We start from the raw sequence: 21,720 nt of genomic DNA, 5'->3' as shown, positions 1-21,720 counted from the left end.
ATTCATCGTCGAACAATCTCATCGTTGGACTAAATTTAGGTACTTATTTCCGTTGGCTTGAAATATCTTCTAACGCGAGTAATCTTATCGACGAGCATGCGTCGATGATACGCATTCGTTCGATCTTCCAGTCAGTTTGGTTCGCGATATATACCCGTTTAATGCGCCTTTTTAAGGCGACGACACGGCAATTCTTTTCGGTGAGTTATTTAATACGCGGTCATTGAAATAATTGTCGAAAAATCAATCGTATCGTAACCTTTATATACTGCGTTTAATAAAATGACGTCATTCGATCGATTTCTATTGTATCATATCGGTGTGTGCCAATCTTAAAATCGAGACAAGGATAGAGTGAAAGATCACCAAAAACACTTGATCGTCATCTCTTTTTTTTTTCTTTTTTTTTGTTTTTTGTTTTTTTCTTTTTTTATCGAGATTTAGATCCGCGGATATAGATGTGGTAATATCCGAGAAAAATCTACGTATTTTATGAAAAAAATATTGAACGGTATAGGAAATTTACTATCTTGCTTCTTATCGCTACGGAAAAACTAACTTTTGCCGTACAAGTCATAGGAGCGGAGACGCACATGCTCGTACGAATATATTTCGTATTATTTCGTATTCATCACTCTTGTTATATTTTTTTCGTCGAAGAGCCGACGAAGTTATCTTAACAAGTTGAAGTATAATTAACAACTACTCTATGTAAGCTAATCGAATTCGTTCCTTAAAGGATAAATCGTCCGAGAAGGTACTTACTACTTTTACGTAATAAGAATCTAAATACTCGGCATTAACGACGCGCTTTAACTATTTTCCCAACGATTTTTTCAATTTCGCGCTTTTTGAGGATATGGGTCCAATTTCGATCGGCTCATCCTAGTGACAACATCCTCGATGTATCGATTTATCGCATTAACCGATACCGAGATCCTGTCGTCTTTTACCACTCGTCTCATATAGAGCGTGGACTTTGTGAGTTTTATACGGATACGGTGGAAAAACTTTTTATTCTCTCAATGTTTGTGCCTGCGTTACTCACTTTATACATATTCAAGGGGAAATTTTAAGCTGGGTAAATATTCCCCTCCATTAATTCCATTCTTTCGAATTCTTATAAATAAGCAAATTTCTACAAGAGTCTTAACTCGATTACCTTAGCATTGAGTTGCTTACTTTATTTGTCGTCAATGAACGACAAATGGGGGACCGCGCATGCGCTGCCGCGGAAGCATTCTATGGGCGTTGGTTCGGTTCACCGTTAAATGCTCTGGTGATTCTTCCCAAGAGGTAACGAGATATCGAAACGGGTGGGGGACAATCTCAAGGTCATGGGTGAATTCTTATTTTTTTTTCATAGGACAACACGCGTGCTCGTATATCTCTTGCCAGATTCCTATCGGCTTCGTGCGCTTTCATCCATTTCATTTAATCGATTATCTTTGTTCGTACGCACCTTCCAACTGTCTATACCACAGCCGCTGCTGTTATTGCCACACCGCGTCTTATATTCCCTTATATCTATCATCGTCGCCGCGTTACTCCTTTCCTCAAGATTTAACTTTCTAACGCCCTTCTTTTTTTCTCATTATCAATATCTATTATCGTCTTTTATCGACAAAAACAAAATCGCATATCATTTCGGATCTTCTACCAAATCTATATTTATGAAAGTTTAACATTGTCAAAGATCGTCGAATCGATCGAATGAAACTTCTTGAAACTAGCAAATTGTCCTCAATCTGGATAATGCTTCTGTAGATTCGTTCGATCGATATAACGACATTAAAAGACGAAGCGAATATTAAAAGATAAATAACGATAAAAAGACAAGAAGAAGATTTTATCGACCACTCAAATTTCTTCTAGATCGATCGTATACTCTTACAAAGAGATATGTAATCGCGTCGACGATTTGCAATTTTTCCACTGATGCCTAAACACTGTTATACTAAACTCGTAAGATAGATTCTTACGATAAGAAGATTTCGAAGGTAGAATCCTTTTGACGAAAAAAGAAAAAAAAAGAAAAGAGGTAAAACGTAAAATTATATCACCTATGCCGTTATCTTTGCGTTATTAAAATAACAATCACAGAAAATGTAGTAAAAAAATATTGGAACAGATACGATATAAATTCCTTAAATACGAACTTGAAATTCTTTTGACGCGATAAAGAATATGAAAAAAAGAAAAAAGAAAAAAAGATGAGAGGATTTCTCGAGAAGGAAGAGAAGTAATCCTCCATTGGCGTCATATCGTCATTATGATATTATCGGCATCGTTACTTCTACTACGGATAATCTACCTCACAATTTTTACAATTTTTATATCAATTACCAATCTCGGATAATGAGAAACGTCATATGCGAAGAAAATCAAGGAGTATTCGATCATTAGACGAATTTCTTTGAAACAAATGTTATTATTTATAATGTGTTTTGTGAATCGCGTTGATCGATCGATCGATCAACCGAACGAACGAACGAACGAACGATCGATCGATCGATCGATCGACTCTCGGGGATTTTCGAGGAAAGAAAGTAAAGATCTGATCTCTCGTTGATTTGATATTTACATTTCATAGGAAGATTCAAAAGATATTATGCCCGGGGCCCTTATCTTCTCATTTTTCTGCGTTCGAGCAACGCCATTGGCTGCTATTCGTACTCGAAATCGGTGCTCTACGGTCGCTTACGGTGGCGACGATTCCGTCATCGGAAGTTTCCTGCCGGATCCTCGGGCACAACACTCTTTTATATAACCGTACCGTATACTCGTTTCTTAGTTAACGTTCGGCATTCGAAGCGGGACGATCAATGAAACCGATCAACATGTATACACGTGAGTAGAAACGTTCAAAATATGAATTTAAATATGAATCTCTCGTAAAGTCGAATATAAGACCTTCGGATATTTCACTCCGAACTTTGACCATGAGTCGCGTTTCGAATTAAAAAAAAAAAAAGAAAAAAAAAAAAAAAGACTTAATTTACGATCTTAACGTATGTATAACTTGCGAGTCGAGCTTCGTCAATGTCGTGTCATTGAGCACTTCTCAAGGACGTCTCAATTTCGCCTTTTTTAACCATAATACAAATAATACGACGATTTTGTCGAAGACTAGATTCTCTTAGAGTCTTACTAGTACGTATAAGAGCGAACGTCGATTCTATCGCGATTTATTCTTCTCTACTGAATCTGAATTCTTTCCGATCAAGTTAAGAAAATACACAGTACGTTCTATGTGCATCGACTGACTTTTCTCAACTACATCGAGATAGATTATATTTTTATATGGATCGAGGATATTTTTAATATTCTCCTTTTTACTCCGTCATATTTTTCTTCTCTTCGAGCAAATAAAGTTTAAAATTCCAAATTTCATAGATCGAAATATGAATGAAGCGTAGAAATGTCGGATTTTTTAATACTTTTTTAAATACTTAATTCGAATAATTTACGCGTATCATATTCTTCATTTCGAGCTATTAGAGGAGAGAACACGTTACGGCATTTATTATTTATCATTATGTCAAAACATCTTGTCTCTCCTCGCTCCTACGCGATGGGTTTTCCCGATGAGACTCGAGGAAATATTGAATTAGCCTACGTACATACTTATATATACATAGGTATTTTGTACATTGTCCTTTTGCACATTCTTTTTCTCCCCTCCCCTCCCCTCCCCTCCCCCCCCCCCCCCCCGATTAGATAGATCGTTTTAACGCGATGTAAGCCTTTTCAATCCTGCCTATATAACTCACAATTGTACATTTGTAAGGTATATTTCGTCAATTTTTATCGATTTTTATCGAATTTTCTGTCGACGCGATAACGAAATAAATAACATATTATTTCTAAACGTATAATCATCTTTCATTTATTTATCTTTTCATTTAACCTTCCTCGCTAACTATCATTTTTAATGCGATCTTACGGAAAAAATGAAGAAATAATTCCTTTCGAAGCTCGAACGATCTTGACCTTATTTTCATATAACACTCGATTACGTCTTATCTGCCATTTCTTTCTTCTCTTTTCATTACATTCTTTCCGCGGTGATATGTTTGCTCTTCCCTGAAACATTATACGCTTTATTAATAGTCTCTCTAATTTTCCTATCTATTATCTCTACGGTAAAATAATGTTAGCTCGTTCGAGATCATCTCTAAAAGTAAGATCATCATTAAAAGTAATTAATTAAAGTTACGTCATCGTAATAAAATCCTATTTGATCGAAAGAAAATTTAATGAAATCTGAACGAATCCTTTCGTTTTCAGTACAAGGATTAGCTATTTTGATAGCCTGCCTTGCAAGCAGCATGGCAGGGCCTATTGAAAACAGGGCTGTTCAGACCATCACCGATGGAAACAATCGGTTCTCATCGTTATTTTTCAGAGTAAGAAATATATATATATATATATATAATTATCTCTTTATTCTTGGAATAATTTGTTCATTGTCCTTTTGATAAATGTCCATTAGGAGGTCGGGAAGGAAAACCGTGGCAATCTGATCACGTCTCCTCTTAGCGCCTCGATCGCTCTTTCCATGGCTGCTTATGGCTCGCGCGGAGAAACAGAGAAAGAATTCAAACAAGTTCTTCATCTTCCAGAGGAGTCTGTAGCTAGAACTGGATATTCAAATATCATCAGTACTCTCAACGTAAAGAAAAACTTTTTTTTTTCTTTTTACTTCCTTCCTACATTTATTAATCTTTTTGCTTTCATTGTCTATTTAAAATTATAATATCGATGTAATTTTTCATTCGAAATTACAACCGTGCAGGCCGTCAAAGACGTAGATCTTCGTCTCGCCAACAAAATATTCATTAACAAGCAATTCACCGTGAAGCCGAGTTTCCAAGAATTGACCCAATCTGCCTTTTTATCGGCATCGCAAAATTTGGACTTTTCTGAAAACGTTCAGGCTGCCGATACCATTAACCAATGGGTCGAGGAACAAACCAACAAACGCATTAAGGATCTTATTAACCCGAGTTAGTATATATAATATTCCCTCTCTTCTATTCCCTCCCTTCTTTATCGCACTTCTAATATGTCTCTATGTTTATTTTCAATTGAAGAAAACGTAAATGGTGGTACCGCCATGGTGCTCGTCAATGCTGTATACTTCAAGGGCGATTGGAAAACCAAATTTGATCCTAAATTGACCAAAAACGAACCCTTCCACGTCACCAAGAACGAAATTATAAACGTACCCACCATGACCATGACTGAAAAGTTTAAATACGCTGAACTTACCGAATTGAACGCCAAGTTACTCGAGCTTCCATACAAAGTAATTTGGCGCTCGCACGTTGATGCTAAATATTACGTTTAACTGACAAAATAATTTCTCAAATTGGATTTGAATTTTTTTTTCTTCAGGGCGAAGAATTCAGCATGATCATCATCGTGCCAAACGATATCGACGGATTGACTGAGCTCGAAGAGAAATTGCCCCAATATGATATCGGGGAACTTCTCAAGAAGGCATATAAGACTGAGGTTCAGTTGCATCTGCCTAAATTCAAGATCGAGAGCAGTCTCAACCTTAATCAAAATCTTAAAAACGTGCGTATTAGACGTTGCGTGGAAAAGGTGACGTACATATAACATCCAAATATTATGATCTTTCTTTCTTTAGTTGGGAATAAAGGAGGCCTTTAGCCAGAGTGCTAACTTTAAAGGTATTTCTGACATTGGGCTCAAAATCTCCGATGTCGTACAAAAGGCTTTCATCGAAGTAAACGAGGAAGGTAGCGAGGCTGCGGGGGCAAGTGGTAAGTACTTGAAGGCAATTATATGGCAAGTATTTATGTGCTCTTTGTTATTTATATTCTATGTTATTTATATTAAATGGAAGTGGACAAAGTCTATCGGGATGAATCGTTAACGATTACTTTGTTCCTTCCTTTATTTATTTTTTTTCTTTCGCTTCCGCAAAGTTCTGAGAAACGATCTGTCGAAATGTACATTTGTCGCTATTTAACGATTCGTCGTCGTCGAAAGAAGCGAGCGAGCGAGCGAGCGAGCGAACGAACGAACGAACGAACGAACGAACGAACGAACGAACGAACGAACGAACGAACGAACGATAGAACGATAGTTTCTTTTACTTATCATCTCGCTCACTTTCTCAGAATTTCTTCGGTACCTACGTACTACGTATTATTCGCGTATAACGTATGCATATGATGTGCTTCTGCGTGTGCCGAGCTGTCTCTATGTTTTTAAATGTTACCCTTTAATCCACCTTGTAATCGCAATCTGCAATATTTTAAGCTTTCTTTTTCCTACCGAAGTGACACGTTTATTATGCTGAATGTATTTCTTCTACCGAACCGCCGCGTATCACTTCCCTTTTATTTTCATATTTCTTTGAGAGCTTTATCCTAATCACTACCAACCTTCTTAAAATGATACGCGTTGATACTTGAAACAAAAGATTTAAGAGATTTATGTCTCGACTCATTGTCAGATTATATTTCGCCGTGATAACGATGAAAATATCTTATTTTGTCGTTTATATTTTCTCGGTCGAAGAAAAGTATCCTTCTTTTCGGTATTTTATCGAGGATAATCTCTCTGATATAAATTAACGAGTAACTTTCGACGATTGCGTCGCGAAATGAATATGAATAAAGAAATAACAAGATGAAAAAGATTCATCGTGTTAATTTTCATCAGCGCGGATGCAAATTCTCTTTTTGCAGGGCCCTTCTCTATCGTCTATACGTCATAACCAATAATATATAATACATTTCGATATAACACTTTTTTAATTTCTCTCTCATCATTTTTCTTCCATCCCGTTTATTATTTAGTTGAATCGGTCAAGTCTGTAATATTCTCTTTCATTGATTCTTCTAACAGGTATCAGTATCAGGCCTCTTTCGAGCGTCTGGTCTCCACCGGAGCCCGTTCAATTCAATGTCGATCGACCGTTCCTGGCGATCGTTATATATGGAGATCTCGTCCTGTTCCAGGCGAAAATCAACTCGTAATCCGTGACCTCCGTGTTGTGATATGCGCGTGCCACGCATCTTTTTTTCATGTTCTTTCGTTTCGTTTTTTTCTTTTTTCTCTTGTTTTCATGTAAATCATTCGTTCATACGTATAAGTATACATGCATACAAGTATGTGTCATTCGAAAGAGTTCTAAAGATAAAATGTCATTCTTCTTTTTCACGCTTATCGGTCAAATGATAAGCATTACTTGTCGCGTTTTCCATACCAACAAGGATAGATTTATAACGTCGGAGCTGCTAGTCATAAAAAGAAGCTATAAGAACGTCGATCAGAGGGACGATGTAAGCAGCTCGACGATTAGCTGCTCAATAATTGTTTCTGCTCTTATTATCGATACGATATCATCGTTTTAATGGTTCATCGTAGATTTAACATTAACGTACCCTGATTGATTCGACGAGCGTGCTCCTCGCGAGGCTGGGCTCGGTATGAATCATCTTTTCTATACAGATATGCGCATTAAATCAATCCATTCTCGCACTTAGTTTTCAAGAGCCCGATCATACCTAAATTAAATTTATAAAACAGCGCGAAGCAAACTGTATATATATATATATATATATATATATATATATATATATATATATATATATATATATATATATGTATATATATATATATATATATGTAGAATATCATTGATATGAGATAGATGCTACTTCGATGACATCGAGAGGTACGTATGCATGTATGAAAAACTATAAAAAGACATATCGAAGCATTTGTTAAAACTGCCGTCCGTTACATTCTTATCTGGCTTGACGTGCGCGACGTAACGTGTTCTTTTCTTGTGAAGTTTGCCATCGAAAAAAAAAGAATGCAATTAATTTCGATGAATTCACCGAGAGTGTGTGTCATCGTTCGTGCTTTGTTGAAATGGGTGATTTATTTTTATCGAGGATGATGAGTTTTTTATTTATGAATGGTGATGGGTCGTATTAACTCAGCTCGCTGCATCTTTTTAGTTCCGTTAAGATACGCGTTAGAGCAAAATTTCATGTCTTTTCAGGTGTTCATGTCGGCGTTAAATCAGGACGTCGTACATTGATGAAAGCCGACAAACCATTCTTAACTATGATAATCCAAAATGGCATACAATTATTCACTGCTCACATTGCGGATCCGAGCATTCATTAAAATGACTAGAATAAATGATAGAGTTATCTCTCGACGTATAACCGACGTATAATAATAAATAAATCATTTACTGCTCGTACTTTACTAAAGATTTTAACACACATACACACACGCACACACACATGGGACCAAAGTGTTATCCTCCGTGGAACATTTTAAAATCTTGCCGATAGTGTTACATTGTTAATTGTCATTAGTTGGAAACTATTGACGATCGTTCAGCAGTCATCGCTTTTTTCTCGATTTATTATGCAAGCTTGACAAAGTACTTACTTAATTTGATTTGGTGTTTGATGGGTCATGTTTGATGGTTATTTAAACGAATGTACATACAATAGTTAAAGACAATGCACTTTGAAATTCTTCTTCGATGGTGACGGCTGGATTAACGAAGACCCCTTTTTCTGTCTTGTTGGTTCTTCAGTTATTAGGAAAACTGCAATAATGTTTCAGGTATTGACATTGAAGACAGACTAGGAAGACCTACAGTCGAACCGGTCCACATTGACATACCGTTCTTAGTTATAATACAAAGAGACGATGTTTATTTATTTGTCGCTCGAGTTCAAAAGCCAGAATACAAATGAATGCGCGTTGAAGGATAATAAATACGAGTATATCGATCGAATACGAGCTAACGATCCTTTTAGAAAGGAATCGCCGAAATGTTCATTCGATCGACTTTTCATTATTTATTCGTTCATTTCTTTTTGCTATTATATGTATTCCTATACGTTACGTACGTTTAATTAACATCCCGTCACATTCATTTCAAACTTTAAAATCTATACTTGAGATATCGATGATTGTCTAGCTTCTTTATTCCAATGGTTGTCTCTCGGTCAGACGTATTATTTTCTCATGGCTTTAACAAGAATCGATGATTTATTTTTGCTTTCGAATATCGTATTTTTCCGTATCAATTAATCCTTATTAATTAAATGGCCATTGTGCTTGAAAACTCGTTCGCTTCAATTGTATTATACGTTAAAGTGCAACGTCATAAAGAATAATTATTTTTATCAATGATTGTTATAGATATACATATAGTAGGATCATCTAACCCACTGTACAGGAAAACATTCAACGCGAATAGGTCTTTCCACTTTGAAATAAGACGCAATGAAATTGCCTTATTCGTTGGAAAGGTTGGTGGAAGATTTGCCGGTCTTGGTGCTAAATAAACAGAGATGACAAAAATCATTTCTCATCCCTCGATCTTTTGAAGATAAATATTGCAATGAGTAAGAAAAGTGCTCTGTATCGATTTTATCGAGTCTACGTGAAAAATAAAACATGCTTGCAAGACTGAAGGCGTATTTGTCTGCTATCAAAAATCGAACCGAGCAACAGTAGGTGTGCCAACTCTATGAAAGAATTAGACATTTTATCGCAACGTTTTTTTCGCGACTGCAACGAGACAGCAAATTTTCGACCCATCGATTTGTTTGAAGGGAGAAAAAAAAGAAGAAAATATAAATCACTTATTAGTTACTAACCATATTTATCTCGTATCTATTATTAAATAAATCAAAAAGATCATGATCAGGGTGTCGATCGCGCTAACTCTTTCGGAGCATAAAATTGAAGAAATTCATTTGATAGGTTCTATTCCTATCCGAATAGCAATTTATTCCGAGACTATTTTTTCTTCCTTCCTTGTCGAAAAATTTCCTAAATTTCCCTTCATCCACCCAAGAAATCGCCAAGACAGACGATTTTACGGTAACAGACGCTTCACATCTTCCTGTTATACCGCATTCCCTAGCTATGTAGAAAAGAACTTTTTCTTTCTTTCGAAATCCTTTGCGTTTATATGTCCGATACTTAGAGACCATGCCTCTCCTTCTCTTTTCTCGTTGTAACATTAATAGGTGCGTCTCGACATTTAACTCGAAGCATTTGAAAACTTTTTCAAGTGTCTTTTGTATGACTAACAATGGCCATTTTAGGTGGTTTAGTGAGACCAGTGAGACCAAGTCTTCCAATCAGGAGGGTTATATTCAAGGTGGACAGACCTTTCCATTTCGTGATAAAATCCACAAACAACAATTTGTCGCTTTTCATTGGTACCGCGAGCGAATTTAAGCCAGGAAAGGAATAGACGTTTTCTTTCATTCGCAAATTAATTGAAACTAATTATAGAGTCTATTTTTATATTATCGAGGAGAACAAACGTTGGGGGAAAAAAGAAGAGCGAAAGCTGACAACGGGGTTTATAGATGAAGACAAAGGGAAATAAAATAAATAAATAAATAAATAAATAAATAAATAAATAAATAAAAAGAAAAAGAAAAAGAGGCGAAAAAAGAAAACGCCATTCAGATTCTTTGATTCTAATTAATCATTCCTTTTTCTGCAAAATTGTTACGTTCGCACGAACTAACTTATTGGATGATTACCGAACTAATCGTGTTTCCTATAACAATAACCTAAAGAGTCCACGAAAATCGAAATCTATTAGTCAGAACGGGATCAAACGCCTCCGTAAGCACACTGCCGCATGGATAAGAGTTGATACAATAAGAGTTGACACAAGAAAGAAGTCGAGACGGATTTATGCGTGGAACGTTCTTAGATATATGGGCATGAAGATAAACAAATAATCTCGACAAGGTCTAAAGATCGTGGTTAAAAGAAGGCGACGATCCAAAAAGGCGAATAATAACTTTTCATTTGAGGAGTATCGTTAAAACTGAGGTATTATCGAATAAAAAATTAGAAATGTTAGCCGCACGCGCGTGGTCGATCCGACGAAAATGAATCTGTAATAAAAACATACTTCTCTGATAATACCTTCCCGAATGAACATATATCTAACGGAGTATTAAATCGTATTATTGCGTCACATTTAAAGCTCTTGTTATATCTATCAACTTGACTCGAAATAACTCGTATATTTCGCTATGCTGTAAAAAGGATCAAATCCTTGCGTAAAACGTTCAATCGAATAAATATTATAAATGGGAAATTATTGAAAATAAATCATCATCGGCAGGAAAAATATATGTTTGCGATCGTCCTTTCGATTTGTTCATAATTCCAATAGATCCGAAAATCCTTTGGTGTTCTACTATTAACCGTCTACTATTATATCCTTCCGAATGCTTATCTAAAAGAAGATCTCTAATAATGCGCGATAATAATAATGTCGCTTGAAAATCATTCGACGAACCAAAGTATACGATTGAAGAGTGATAAAAACACTCGTGTATCTTTATGTTCGATTGCGGTGTTCTTCGATCCAAAATCGAAAACAGTTTTGAGCATCGAACACATTTAGTTTTGAGCATCATTAGGAGCAATCTTATAAATAAGGAGGAATCCTAAGATCCCGAGATAAGATCGAAATCGTTCGTTGATGGATCGATCCAAGCGGTAAAAAAGAAACTTCAACGAAAAGAAGAAGATCTAATTTAATAACATGTCGAAAGACGCTTAACCAATTCCATAAGGATTATCTCTTTTTTCCAATCTTTTCCCTCGTCCCTGTCGCTTTCTAACATTTGTCAAAGTTCAATATATTAATGTACGAATCCTCAAACTAAAAAATTTCCCCCGGATCTGCTTATCAATATTCTCTTTATCGTTGTACCTCGCTAGCTTCTATGATGGTCGAGTTTTAGTGAAAGAATTCAGGATTTCTATTGAAATTTCAATCGTCCCAATGGAAAATTTGTTTCAGGAGTATTCGTGGAATTAGCGAGTATATCGATCCAACTAGACGTTATGATCGATCATCCATTTTTCTATAGTATCGTCCGTCTAGAAGATCGAAGAAACAATATGACCATGATGCCATTATTCGAGGGACACGTCACCAATCCTAAAGCTTAATCTTTTAATATTACATGAAAGTACTTATGAAAGCTCCGACATTATTTCTTACAAATGATTTATTTATATCATATGATAAGGCTAAACTAAATATATTTATATACACATATATTAACATAATCTCACATCGAATACGACTCTTTTCTTTTTCTTTTCTCCATTATCCAATTATCGTCCTTCTTAACATCTCATATATATCTATGGATTTGTATTGTACGTCTATTGTAACTCTAACTTTTAATTTGTTATCTCGTTCTGTCCGCTCACGATTTCTATCCATACCATAATTAGACAATATTAATGAAAAGATACATTTAAATGTGCTTGTACGTGCTTTCCTCCGACTGAATCCTCTGTTACAGCGCTACTCCTGAAGACTGCTATCGTCAAACCTGATTTTATCGTCGATCGTCCATTTTTCTATGCTATCGTTAAAGTAACCGAAAACTCTGGAAAAGAATTCGACGATCCAGTATCCTTATTCTTTTTAGGTCATGTAGTCCGGCCAAAGAGTTAATAATCTTTACAACTATTATTATGAATCATTCCAATTGTAAACTATTAATAAAACAATATATTCGCTTTTACCCAATCTCAATTGTTAGAAGAGACATTCACATTTCTTATCGTTTCTTCTTTATATCGTGTATATCATGTGTATTTATATTTATGATTAAACAATAAATATAATTTTATACATACAGGATGCGGTAAAAACTTTATTCATCTAAAATATTTCTGTTATATGTAATAATATGAGATAATGTAATACATATATATATATATATATATATATATATATATATATATATGTGTATACATACAATTTGAGCGATATGATTGTGAGATTGATGGGATGATTAACAATTAATTTGCACCTCTATAAATTTATTTCAGTTTGATAATGTAATTTCTACAGACTGAATCTAAGCCTCAACTTGCCAGAGCGATGAATCTGCACTACGCGACTGATCCGTGTCCGATTTGTGCTCCGTGTCCGAATATACTTGTTCTATGCAGGGTGGTATATATTTGTTCTTAACGCACATGTGTGTAACGCACGAATTAAAATCTAAGCTGCTTTCACGCAAATTCTAATCACGCTTGGATACATCAGGGTGCCTGCATATTGTTGTTCAGTTTGCATTACCTAAACTGGAAAAATTCCAAACTTTTAGGTTTGCTATTGCTTAAACCTCAATAAACGTAGATAACACGCTACAAGGTCATCTCTCTCTCTCTCTCTCTCTCTCTCTCTTTTTTTTTGCTGTGTGATATAAATTACTGCAGCGTTTACTGTAATAAGTTCAGAGGCCATAGAACATGCTCATGATTCAGCGATAAAAAGATTGCAATGTTGCAACGATAGGAATGATCAACACTTTCAACATCTGTACGAAAGCTTGATTTTACCATTATATTTAATCTTGAATGATCTCTAATGCTGACAACAATGATTATCAGATAATGATAACAAACAAATATAATATCCCGTTAAAAAAGAAAGAAAAGAAAAAACCTTGAAATCTCTTCCTCAAGTCTTCACTCGCATAAAAAATATTTATATCACATTATATTCCTTCAAGCTTCTCGTATATAACGTATTTATATAATATATAATATATGTATGCGCCCACATAAATGCATAAACATATATGTTCTCGTCGAACTCATTGCATAAAATCAAATTATACTTAAAACGCCTCTCAATGTTTTAATACTCGATTATCTATAAATAAATAGATCGCACTTTCACGCATAGTTACATCATTCATTTAACTGACTTTATATGAAATTAATATAGTTTTAATCTGAACATCATTTGCCATGATTTTGTTGCAGGAGTGAGCCTAGTTACATTTTCTTTGGTCATTCCTGTAGGATTTGAGATTGATCGTCCATTCTACTACAGCATCATAAAGAAAATATCGGGCGCAGATGAAGCCAAAGAGAGAGCCATCGTCTCATTATTTAGCGGTCATGTAGTAGAGCCTAATAATTGATTGATCTTATTAATGAAGAATATATCTACAATATCTCTTTTGTAGTTAAACGCATGTACAGAGAAAAATTCAAGAGACGTAAATAAAAAGATTCTTATGAAAAAAAAAAAAGAAAAAAGAAGTGAATGCATAATAGAGAATTATTTGAATAAGACTACTTATATCTTATCGGCGAAGGAAACTATGTAACTGGTAATATTGTAGAAATGAAAATGAAGACAAATTCAAATTCGTCATTTTGCCGGGAACGCGCAACCGCGCACTCTACCGGTAACAGGTAAAGTTATAATTATACGGCAATAAGACACGAGGTATAATATATTCTTTCCCTTGATGGGCAGTTGCCACGACAGAATTCTTAAGTCAAAGTATGATTTTATCAATATGGACTAATCTATTGTTTATAAACCGGATCGATTTGAAATAAGTACGTATTAATCGTCAAAAAAAACGATTCTAAATATAATGGAGTTGTTTAATATGTCTATTTAAATATCTATATTGACATTATTATATCGATGTATGTATACTTTGCGAAGATTTAATTAACTTTTATATTTCTTTTATTTGGACAAATACAAAGTCGAAATTCAAAGTGGGTTTAGTATGTAGAAAAGTATTATGATTGATTGTTCGACTATTTTACGTATTTGTTTAAATATCATTTGTGTGAAATAGAGAATATATCATTATGGCATTACCATCTTCACGCAACCCAAACACGATATCGTGGAGTGGTGGCCGATCGCGGGGAAGAGTAAAGGTAGCTGAGGTTCCATTAAGAAGACCAGGAGAAAATCCATCCAGCAAATATAATCAATTCGTGTGCGATGACATTATAGAGAGAATAAATAATCTTGGTATAAATGAATTGATACCAGCAGAACAAATAAATGATATAGTTCATCTTGTTCATACTACAAAGGATGAAGAAACTTTAAAGTATTATTTTTAGTTTTATATTTAAAACAATATTCTCTTTCTTTCTTTCTCTTAATTAAAGATAGAACGCTTTAGGTTCATGTTTGACATGCTATATAAACGTGCTTTGGAAGATAAAATCTTTGGCATAAAGTTAGCGAGTTTATTCAGCGATGTTACATTCTTTACCATCGAGGTTAATAAGAACCAAACTATGCGATATCTATTGCTGAGCACTTTGCAAAATGATTACAAGAGTGCGTCCCTTATTAAAATTTTACATTTACACATTCTAGTTTATTTTAAAATTATAAAGCCAATACAAAATGAATGGACGTTATTTTACAGGAAGGAAAGAAATAAGAGAAGAAAGTGCTACGTTATTTCGAAACGTTGTTTCTTTACTCGGAGAAATTTATTATCAAATGACGCTAATAACGGGTAAACCCTTAAGAATATTGGAATTACCATTGCTCGATTATTGGAGTATGTTATTAGAAACCGCAACCGAGGAAGACATCGAGCTTGTTGCTACGCAGGTTTTATCGTCGTTCACTTTTATTTCCACCGAAAGTTGCATTAAATTATAGCAATTATATTATCAGAGGATATAATATAGTTTTACATTTTAGATTATTATTAATGGTAAAGGAATGTATAAAAGACCGGAATTGGATGAATTTATGTTAAATGTAAGAGAAACTCTTAGTAGAAATAATACCTTATCGTACGCAGCCAAGGGAATGTTGTTATTGATCATTGATTTGGCCAATCAACAATTTAATTCACTCCCTGTAAATTTGTACGATTATTATACGTCCCATCTTGGTACGAAAGTTTTGATATATTTACAAAGGCACAACAAGGATCTTACTAATGCTGAAAATAACGAAGGTAATATTTAATGAATTATATCTTTTATGTTAGTGTAATGTCGTATTTTAAATAAAGTGATCATTTAATTTTCTATTAGATTTAAAAATTGTAAAAAGTTTGGAAGAAAATAAAAATGATACGAATGAAGAATCCGAGCTAGGTAGTACCTCGATGGTACAGTCTAAACAGAAAGCATCGTTTAAGGATGAAAATTGTGAACAAAGAGATTATGCGGTAATGAATACCGATAAGAAGAATTTTACAACAGAAAATACTGTTCCAAGGGCGATACGAGGGCCTGGGGCTAATAATACAAAGAAGAACTTTAAAAGTAACTCCAAACCTTTCACACTATCACCTAAGCCCGGTAATAGGAACAAAGGATGGGAACACGACGATCGATTTGAAGATGCTTATGATTAATAATATAACTAATGGACATTTAGTTTGTACACAGTGCTGTATATATATAAGTATATATAAGTATATACATATATATATATATATATATATATATATATATATATATAAATGAACGTATGTATGTAACTGGCGATCAAAAATGTGAAATAATTGAAAATAATTGTATTAGAAGATTAAAGCCTTTTTCAAGATTCACGCAATTCTTCTTTGACGAATAGAAAATTCGCTTTGTTCATAGATAAATGGCCAAAACTGCCTTTGACAATATTTTTCTCGAAAAACATGAAATTTTTATTAAATACACAATTTTTTAAGTAATCTCCAATTCCTTTAATCTATACCTCTTTAGATTTTACCTCTCATTTCATTTCATGCAAGTTGTTATTCTAAGTTAAATGATTTATCACGGTGTTAATCGTACAAAATAAAGATATATTTTTATGTTATTTTATTAATGTAACATTACAAGTCAAACATGAGATATTATTTTAATACTTAATATTTCAATTTTTAAATTAACGCAATTATATATGGTTATAATATTGGATCCTACAGGAAAATATTTGAAAGTGACATTAGTTACATGAACAAACTGTGAATGTATGTATTTGTAGTAAAACGAAGTTATATAGATTTAATTTAACCTTAATTTTTTTATTTCTACTTGTACAACATATATGTATGTTCACGCACGCACGGAATATCAATGGAGATATTTGGGCTTACTTTGACCGGTTACGGAAATTATTTTGCCGAAACATTAAACAAAGGTAAAATCTGCAAAATTTACGCTTTTCTCTTTTATATTATATCATATTAATATCTATTAAAACCAATTATTCTTGTTGATAGACAGATTTTCTATCATCGCGATGATGAAATTATTAATACATATATCGAAATTTGTAGATTATAAAGAACCAGTTGTATTACCGAATATTAAAGAAATTCTAGAAGAACGTTTACGTCTTAATAAAAATCGAAGTTTTAGCGAAGTTTATAACAAGCTTGATTCGATTCTTGATACTACCGATGGCTTTTCATACGGGAGTAACAAGCGCATATATTTGCAAAGAAAGAAAGGTTTATGGAAACCAGTTGGACCGACGGATATGTATAGAATACCAACGACGAGAGCGCAAGAGATCGGATTTTGGACAATGGATTCTTTATTATCCGAAGCAAATTGGTTCAAGTCGACAAAAAATTATGGCATAAGATACAGCGAAATAACAAAGTATGTCGCATCCGTAATATCTACGTATGTACGAATAATAATAAGAAAAAAGAATAACAACGTAACTCTAACTTTTATAGAACATTTCACAAACTAAGGCTCGCTGATCCATTGATACCTCTTTAGATAAATTTCATCGAATAAATTTCGTCAAAGATCTCTCTCTCTCTCTCTCTCTCGACTCGCAAGAAAAATAAATCAATATCGATGTCAAAATATCATATTCGTCGATTGAAATCTTACATAGTACGTAATTCTAAATGATATTAATTTTATAAAGAATTTTTTCTCAGAAAATATTATTTATCCGTTTATTTTATCTTACATATGTACGCGTATATTACATGGGACATAAATATATGTACACAATATAGGACAATTTTATTAGAAAATAACACACATTATAGATGTCTTCCACAATTTATTTTATAAAAACATGGAAACTACATGTGTTGCACATAGTTGGATCAAATTTTGAATATTATTTTGTTGTTGGAGATGTTGCTCTAAGAATGGCTCGGCTCTAAATCGTGTTCATTTCCACAGTTATATTAAACGTTTTTATTTGCGCGCGCGACGACGCACAACAATGGTGTTCAGTAGGCACACGCGCATATCTATGTACATGCGCATATGCATATTATACTCGCGCATGCTTACCTTACACCGTTGCAATCGTCATACATACACCATCATCAAACATACGTACGTACGTACGTACGTACACACACACACACACACACACACACACACAAATTGATTTTTTTGCAAATGTGTTTTTATGCATCAATCTCATTCTTTTCGTTGTCGTTCTTTCTCGCGAGCGAGCGCTGCGGTATAGTCGTATGGGGAACCTTTACTGTAACAAGAAAATTCATTTAGAGACATTCATTGATAGGTGAAAATACGTATTTTCTAAAATTACCTGCTTCGGCGTCGATCCTTGTCACGATGACGGTCCCTACTCCGATCTCTATAAGATCTATCTCTACTACGACTTCTGTAATCTCTTGGTCGTCGAGTTCTATCGCGACTACTCGAATGCCTAAAGTGTCCTCCTTCCCTCTCTCGATCTCGTTCACGAACTCTATCCCTTTCTCGTTCTCGAACTCTGTCTCTATCCGCGTCCCGTTCTCTCTCTCGTTCTCTGTATTTGTCCTTACGATCTTCGTCAGACCTGTAACACGATACGTTCGAGGGGAAGTACCGATGCAAGTGCACTAACCATCCTTCAAATTTCACTATAATTTCTAATAGTATCTAATTCGATACTTTTATTTCCTAACTTCTAGTAAATCTACTATTGATCGGCTATTTTTCTTTTTCATTTTCAAAAGGAAATAATAATAAAATAAATAATAATAAAGGATTGTAATGTAACATCGTAAAGGTATTTATAAGCAATTCATAAGATATCTCAAAGATAGTGTTTCATTAGTTGAATTTATTATCTACTAATAATTAGTAACGTGATTGTATTCATACCACGTAGACGCACCTGGCTCGCCAGTGGCTTGCTCTTTCCGCCTCTCCCCATTGAGCTTCGTTGTCTGGGATATGACGTGGTTGTTGATTTCTCGTAAGATTCCCATTATCTCGTTGACCACTAGTGCTATTATTACTATATTTACCATGACTGTTTAACGTAATAGGCGGTTTTGCATTGCGAGCATTAATAGTTTGTTGCGGAAATCTTTCTGCCAATCGATGCTCTAGTTCTTTTTGTATAGGTACAGGTATTCTTGGAAAGAGCGTGGAAAACCATTCCAATTTCGTTAAAAATTGTTTTAAAATATCACCCATTTTCATTACTTGACCGCCACCCGCCTTTACGTCTACCTCTTCTTCATCTTCCAAATAATCACTGTACCAACTGAACAAATCTGCTGGCGGTTGGGTATATCTGTTGTTGAATTAACATTCGAATTAAATAAAAGGCGTAAGAGACAGATAATAATATACATGATTAAGTTCAATATCGACTCGATTATCCAAACTAATTCGAACTGTATTTAATATGCCGAGGTTATGGATAAGACAAAAGATGATAAATTTTCAATTATTTCTAATAATTTTAGATGAAGAAATGAAGAAAGGGAAAAAAAATTGAATTTTTTTCTTTTTCTTTTTTTTTTTTTTTTTTTTTTTCCATTAAATCGTTATCCAAAGAAAGAGGGTATTCTCTTTTAACAGGTTTAAATTAACTTGGCTCATACCATTCTTATGTCCTCGGCTGGAACGTAACTTATTAGTCGCTCTGTTTTATGATTTCCATAAAATTAAAAGATCTTCGGTACCGATACCTTTGCATCCTTTTAATAACTATTGATATTTGTATTCGGCATAGTATGTTGTATCATAATAGAAGGAATAATTGCGACCTACTAATGATAACAGTTCGATTGCAAAAAACCCCAGAGACATGCATGCTGGATAATCAAGTTTTTCTTCGAATTATATATCGAAAATGGCCTACCTGATATACATAAAGCCCAAGGCACGGATATACGGTGAATCCAGATGATTAATTAGACCATTCAATTGCTTCCTGGTTAACCTCAATGTGAACAGTTTAAACAGAAGGCAATAAGCTGTTGAGACGATACCGCCAGCACCTACGCCTCGTACCTGCATGAACCGCTAAATTTACACCCACTATGTCAGTTAATCACACTCATATTATAATATAACATATCAACCAAGAGCATGCTACTCTGGAATAGGTACTGTATTAAATGCTGCTACAAATTCGAACTTCTTCGTTTCGTCAATTCTTTTCTTGGGCTTTTCCGATGCAATATATTGTAGTATCTGATATGTCATATTAAAAATCTGTATGCGATACATAACCTGTTTTGAATATCTTTCAATGCAGGTTTTTACCATCAGATTTTGTTTCAATTAATTACACAGGTAGTTTGAAAGGCATTAATATACAAAACAAATATATCTTTTGTCTATAATTCAATAGATACCTTAATAACATAAAGTAACAACAACGTTTTGAAGAAAACATACTCACGCCTCCACACATGCCAGTTTGGCCTGCCGTTTTCCTGCTCCCTTTTTCCCATGGTTCCAAATGTGATACTTTATAATAAATTTCATCTATTACTTCGTGATAAGTCTTCAATTCATATAAATTCACTTTAAAGTAATGCGAAGATTGAATGTTTGTCAATATCAACGGATTCAGATTCATGGTTCTTTCGTTACCCCACAATGGTAAGACATTAGACTTTTTACCCTCCTTTTGATTTGATCTCCGCTCTTCTTCGCAACCACTGGAATTGTTCCATGGTGAACCTGTATATAAACATATTTTTATAATCCATCTTCCTTCAAATATTTCATTTATAGACTTTAGATCGATTTTCTTAATCGGTACAATAAAGTGAGGTTATGTGCTACACGAAACATCAAACTGTTTGCAAACGACTTTTGCATTAATATAATAACATTGCACCGTTAACTTACTCGAAAATGATATAGTATGCATTTGAAACTATTATATTGAAACGATGAAAGTATTACTTACCGTCTGTACCTTCTACTTCTTGCATATTTGGATTGTGAGACTCTTGGAGTCTCAACTTTTATAACTGCACTTGACTTATGCGTTTTGATCTATAGCTAATAAATATAAATTTGCTTTTATAAACAAATAACTTTTTCTCAACAAATTATCAACACAACAGACTTTATTAGAAACTCTAATAGAGTATCCAGCGTGCTAAAGAGAGACAGAGAGGGTGAGGGAGAGGGGGGGGGGGAAGAGAAAGAGAGAGAAACTAACGTCAACGCAAAGGCAAACGCAAAGAAAGAAAAAAGAAATAACATGGTATACGCACATGATCGCGTATTCCTACCATGCACTAGTTTTATTTTACTATTTAATGGCAAACCATAATTTATATTATTTATGAAGAAAGAAATGATTATAAAATGGATTTAATCGTTTATGTTTAGTCAAATATTTACTTTAATTCTACGAAAAATTACCTTGAATGTCTTTTTTCTCACTACGATGTTTCCTCATAAAGCGTTTCAGGAAGTGTAAATCAGCCTTTAAAAAGAGAAATGACCGAAATAGGAATCAAAGATGGCGTCCGTCTTGTGTTTTCCGATAGAGCTACCTATGAGAGAGATATGTTTTTCGATAAATACGTCTCGTTTCTTTCTCCCCCCCCCCCCTCGCCCACGACCCGACTCTCTCTTATGTCTTATGTCAATTTAGATATT

General features: G+C 34.3%; 4 protein-coding genes across 17 annotated transcripts; 3 read left to right on the top strand and 1 right to left on the bottom strand.

Annotated features, from left to right (window-relative positions):
• Positions 1-91: 91 nt before the first annotated feature.
• Positions 92-14,132, top strand: LOC124429567 (antichymotrypsin-2-like). Of its 10 annotated transcripts, none has more exons than XM_046975071.1 (8): positions 92-200; positions 4,291-4,409; positions 4,496-4,675; positions 4,799-5,009; positions 5,097-5,311; positions 5,401-5,586; positions 5,660-5,795; positions 13,861-14,132. In XM_046975071.1, the coding sequence occupies exons 2-8, from the start codon at positions 4,332-4,334 to the stop codon at positions 14,019-14,021; spliced, it is 1,167 nt and encodes a 388-aa protein (XP_046831027.1). In that variant the 5' UTR covers positions 92-200; positions 4,291-4,331; the 3' UTR covers positions 14,022-14,132. The 10 variants fall into 10 exon arrangements, with proteins under 10 accessions (XP_046831027.1, XP_046831037.1, XP_046830958.1 ...); XM_046975081.1 differs by lacking the exon at positions 92-200 and adding an exon at positions 970-1,081; XM_046975002.1 differs by lacking the exon at positions 92-200 and adding an exon at positions 2,693-2,850.
• Positions 14,133-14,285: 153 nt separating this feature from the next.
• On the top strand, positions 14,286-16,559 carry LOC124429629. Of its 2 annotated transcripts, XM_046975177.1 has the most exons (7): positions 14,286-14,448; positions 14,605-14,616; positions 14,700-14,963; positions 15,039-15,199; positions 15,291-15,481; positions 15,575-15,836; positions 15,916-16,559. In XM_046975177.1, the coding sequence occupies exons 3-7, from the start codon at positions 14,713-14,715 to the stop codon at positions 16,239-16,241; spliced, it is 1,191 nt and encodes a 396-aa protein (XP_046831133.1). In that variant the 5' UTR covers positions 14,286-14,448; positions 14,605-14,616; positions 14,700-14,712; the 3' UTR covers positions 16,242-16,559. The 2 variants fall into 2 exon arrangements, with proteins under 2 accessions (XP_046831133.1, XP_046831123.1); XM_046975167.1 differs by lacking the exon at positions 14,605-14,616.
• Positions 16,560-16,705: 146 nt separating this feature from the next.
• Positions 16,706-17,735, top strand: LOC124429672. 2 transcript variants are annotated; one of them, XM_046975260.1, is made up of 3 exons: positions 16,706-17,011; positions 17,151-17,478; positions 17,559-17,735. In XM_046975260.1, the coding sequence occupies exons 1-3, from the start codon at positions 16,948-16,950 to the stop codon at positions 17,602-17,604; spliced, it is 438 nt and encodes a 145-aa protein (XP_046831216.1). In that variant the 5' UTR covers positions 16,706-16,947; the 3' UTR covers positions 17,605-17,735. The 2 variants fall into 2 exon arrangements, with proteins under 2 accessions (XP_046831216.1, XP_046831208.1); XM_046975252.1 differs by having other exon boundaries at positions 17,151-17,735.
• A 147-nt stretch (positions 17,736-17,882) lies between these two features.
• LOC124429602 (pre-mRNA-splicing factor 38B) lies at positions 17,883-21,629 on the bottom strand. 3 transcript variants are annotated; one of them, XM_046975103.1, is made up of 7 exons: positions 21,481-21,629; positions 21,017-21,111; positions 20,501-20,784; positions 19,955-20,118; positions 18,977-19,381; positions 18,404-18,655; positions 17,883-18,337 (listed from the first exon to the last, which is right to left on the bottom strand). In XM_046975103.1, exons 2-7 carry the CDS (start codon positions 21,039-21,041, stop codon positions 18,271-18,273), a joined length of 1,197 nt encoding a protein of 398 aa, XP_046831059.1. In that variant the 5' UTR covers positions 21,042-21,111; positions 21,481-21,629; the 3' UTR covers positions 17,883-18,270. The 3 variants fall into 3 exon arrangements, with proteins under 3 accessions (XP_046831059.1, XP_046831050.1, XP_046831069.1); XM_046975094.1 differs by lacking the exon at positions 21,481-21,629 and having other exon boundaries at positions 21,017-21,384; XM_046975113.1 differs by lacking the exon at positions 21,481-21,629 and having other exon boundaries at positions 19,955-20,106; positions 21,017-21,379.
• Between the last annotated feature and the right edge of the window lie 91 nt (positions 21,630-21,720).

The sequence above is a fragment of the Vespa crabro genome, chromosome 1, assembly GCF_910589235.1.
Source record: "Vespa crabro chromosome 1, iyVesCrab1.2, whole genome shotgun sequence".
In the NCBI taxonomy this organism is placed as follows: Eukaryota; Metazoa; Arthropoda; class Insecta; order Hymenoptera; family Vespidae; genus Vespa; species Vespa crabro.
This window is presented reverse-complemented; position numbering and strand designations above follow the sequence as displayed.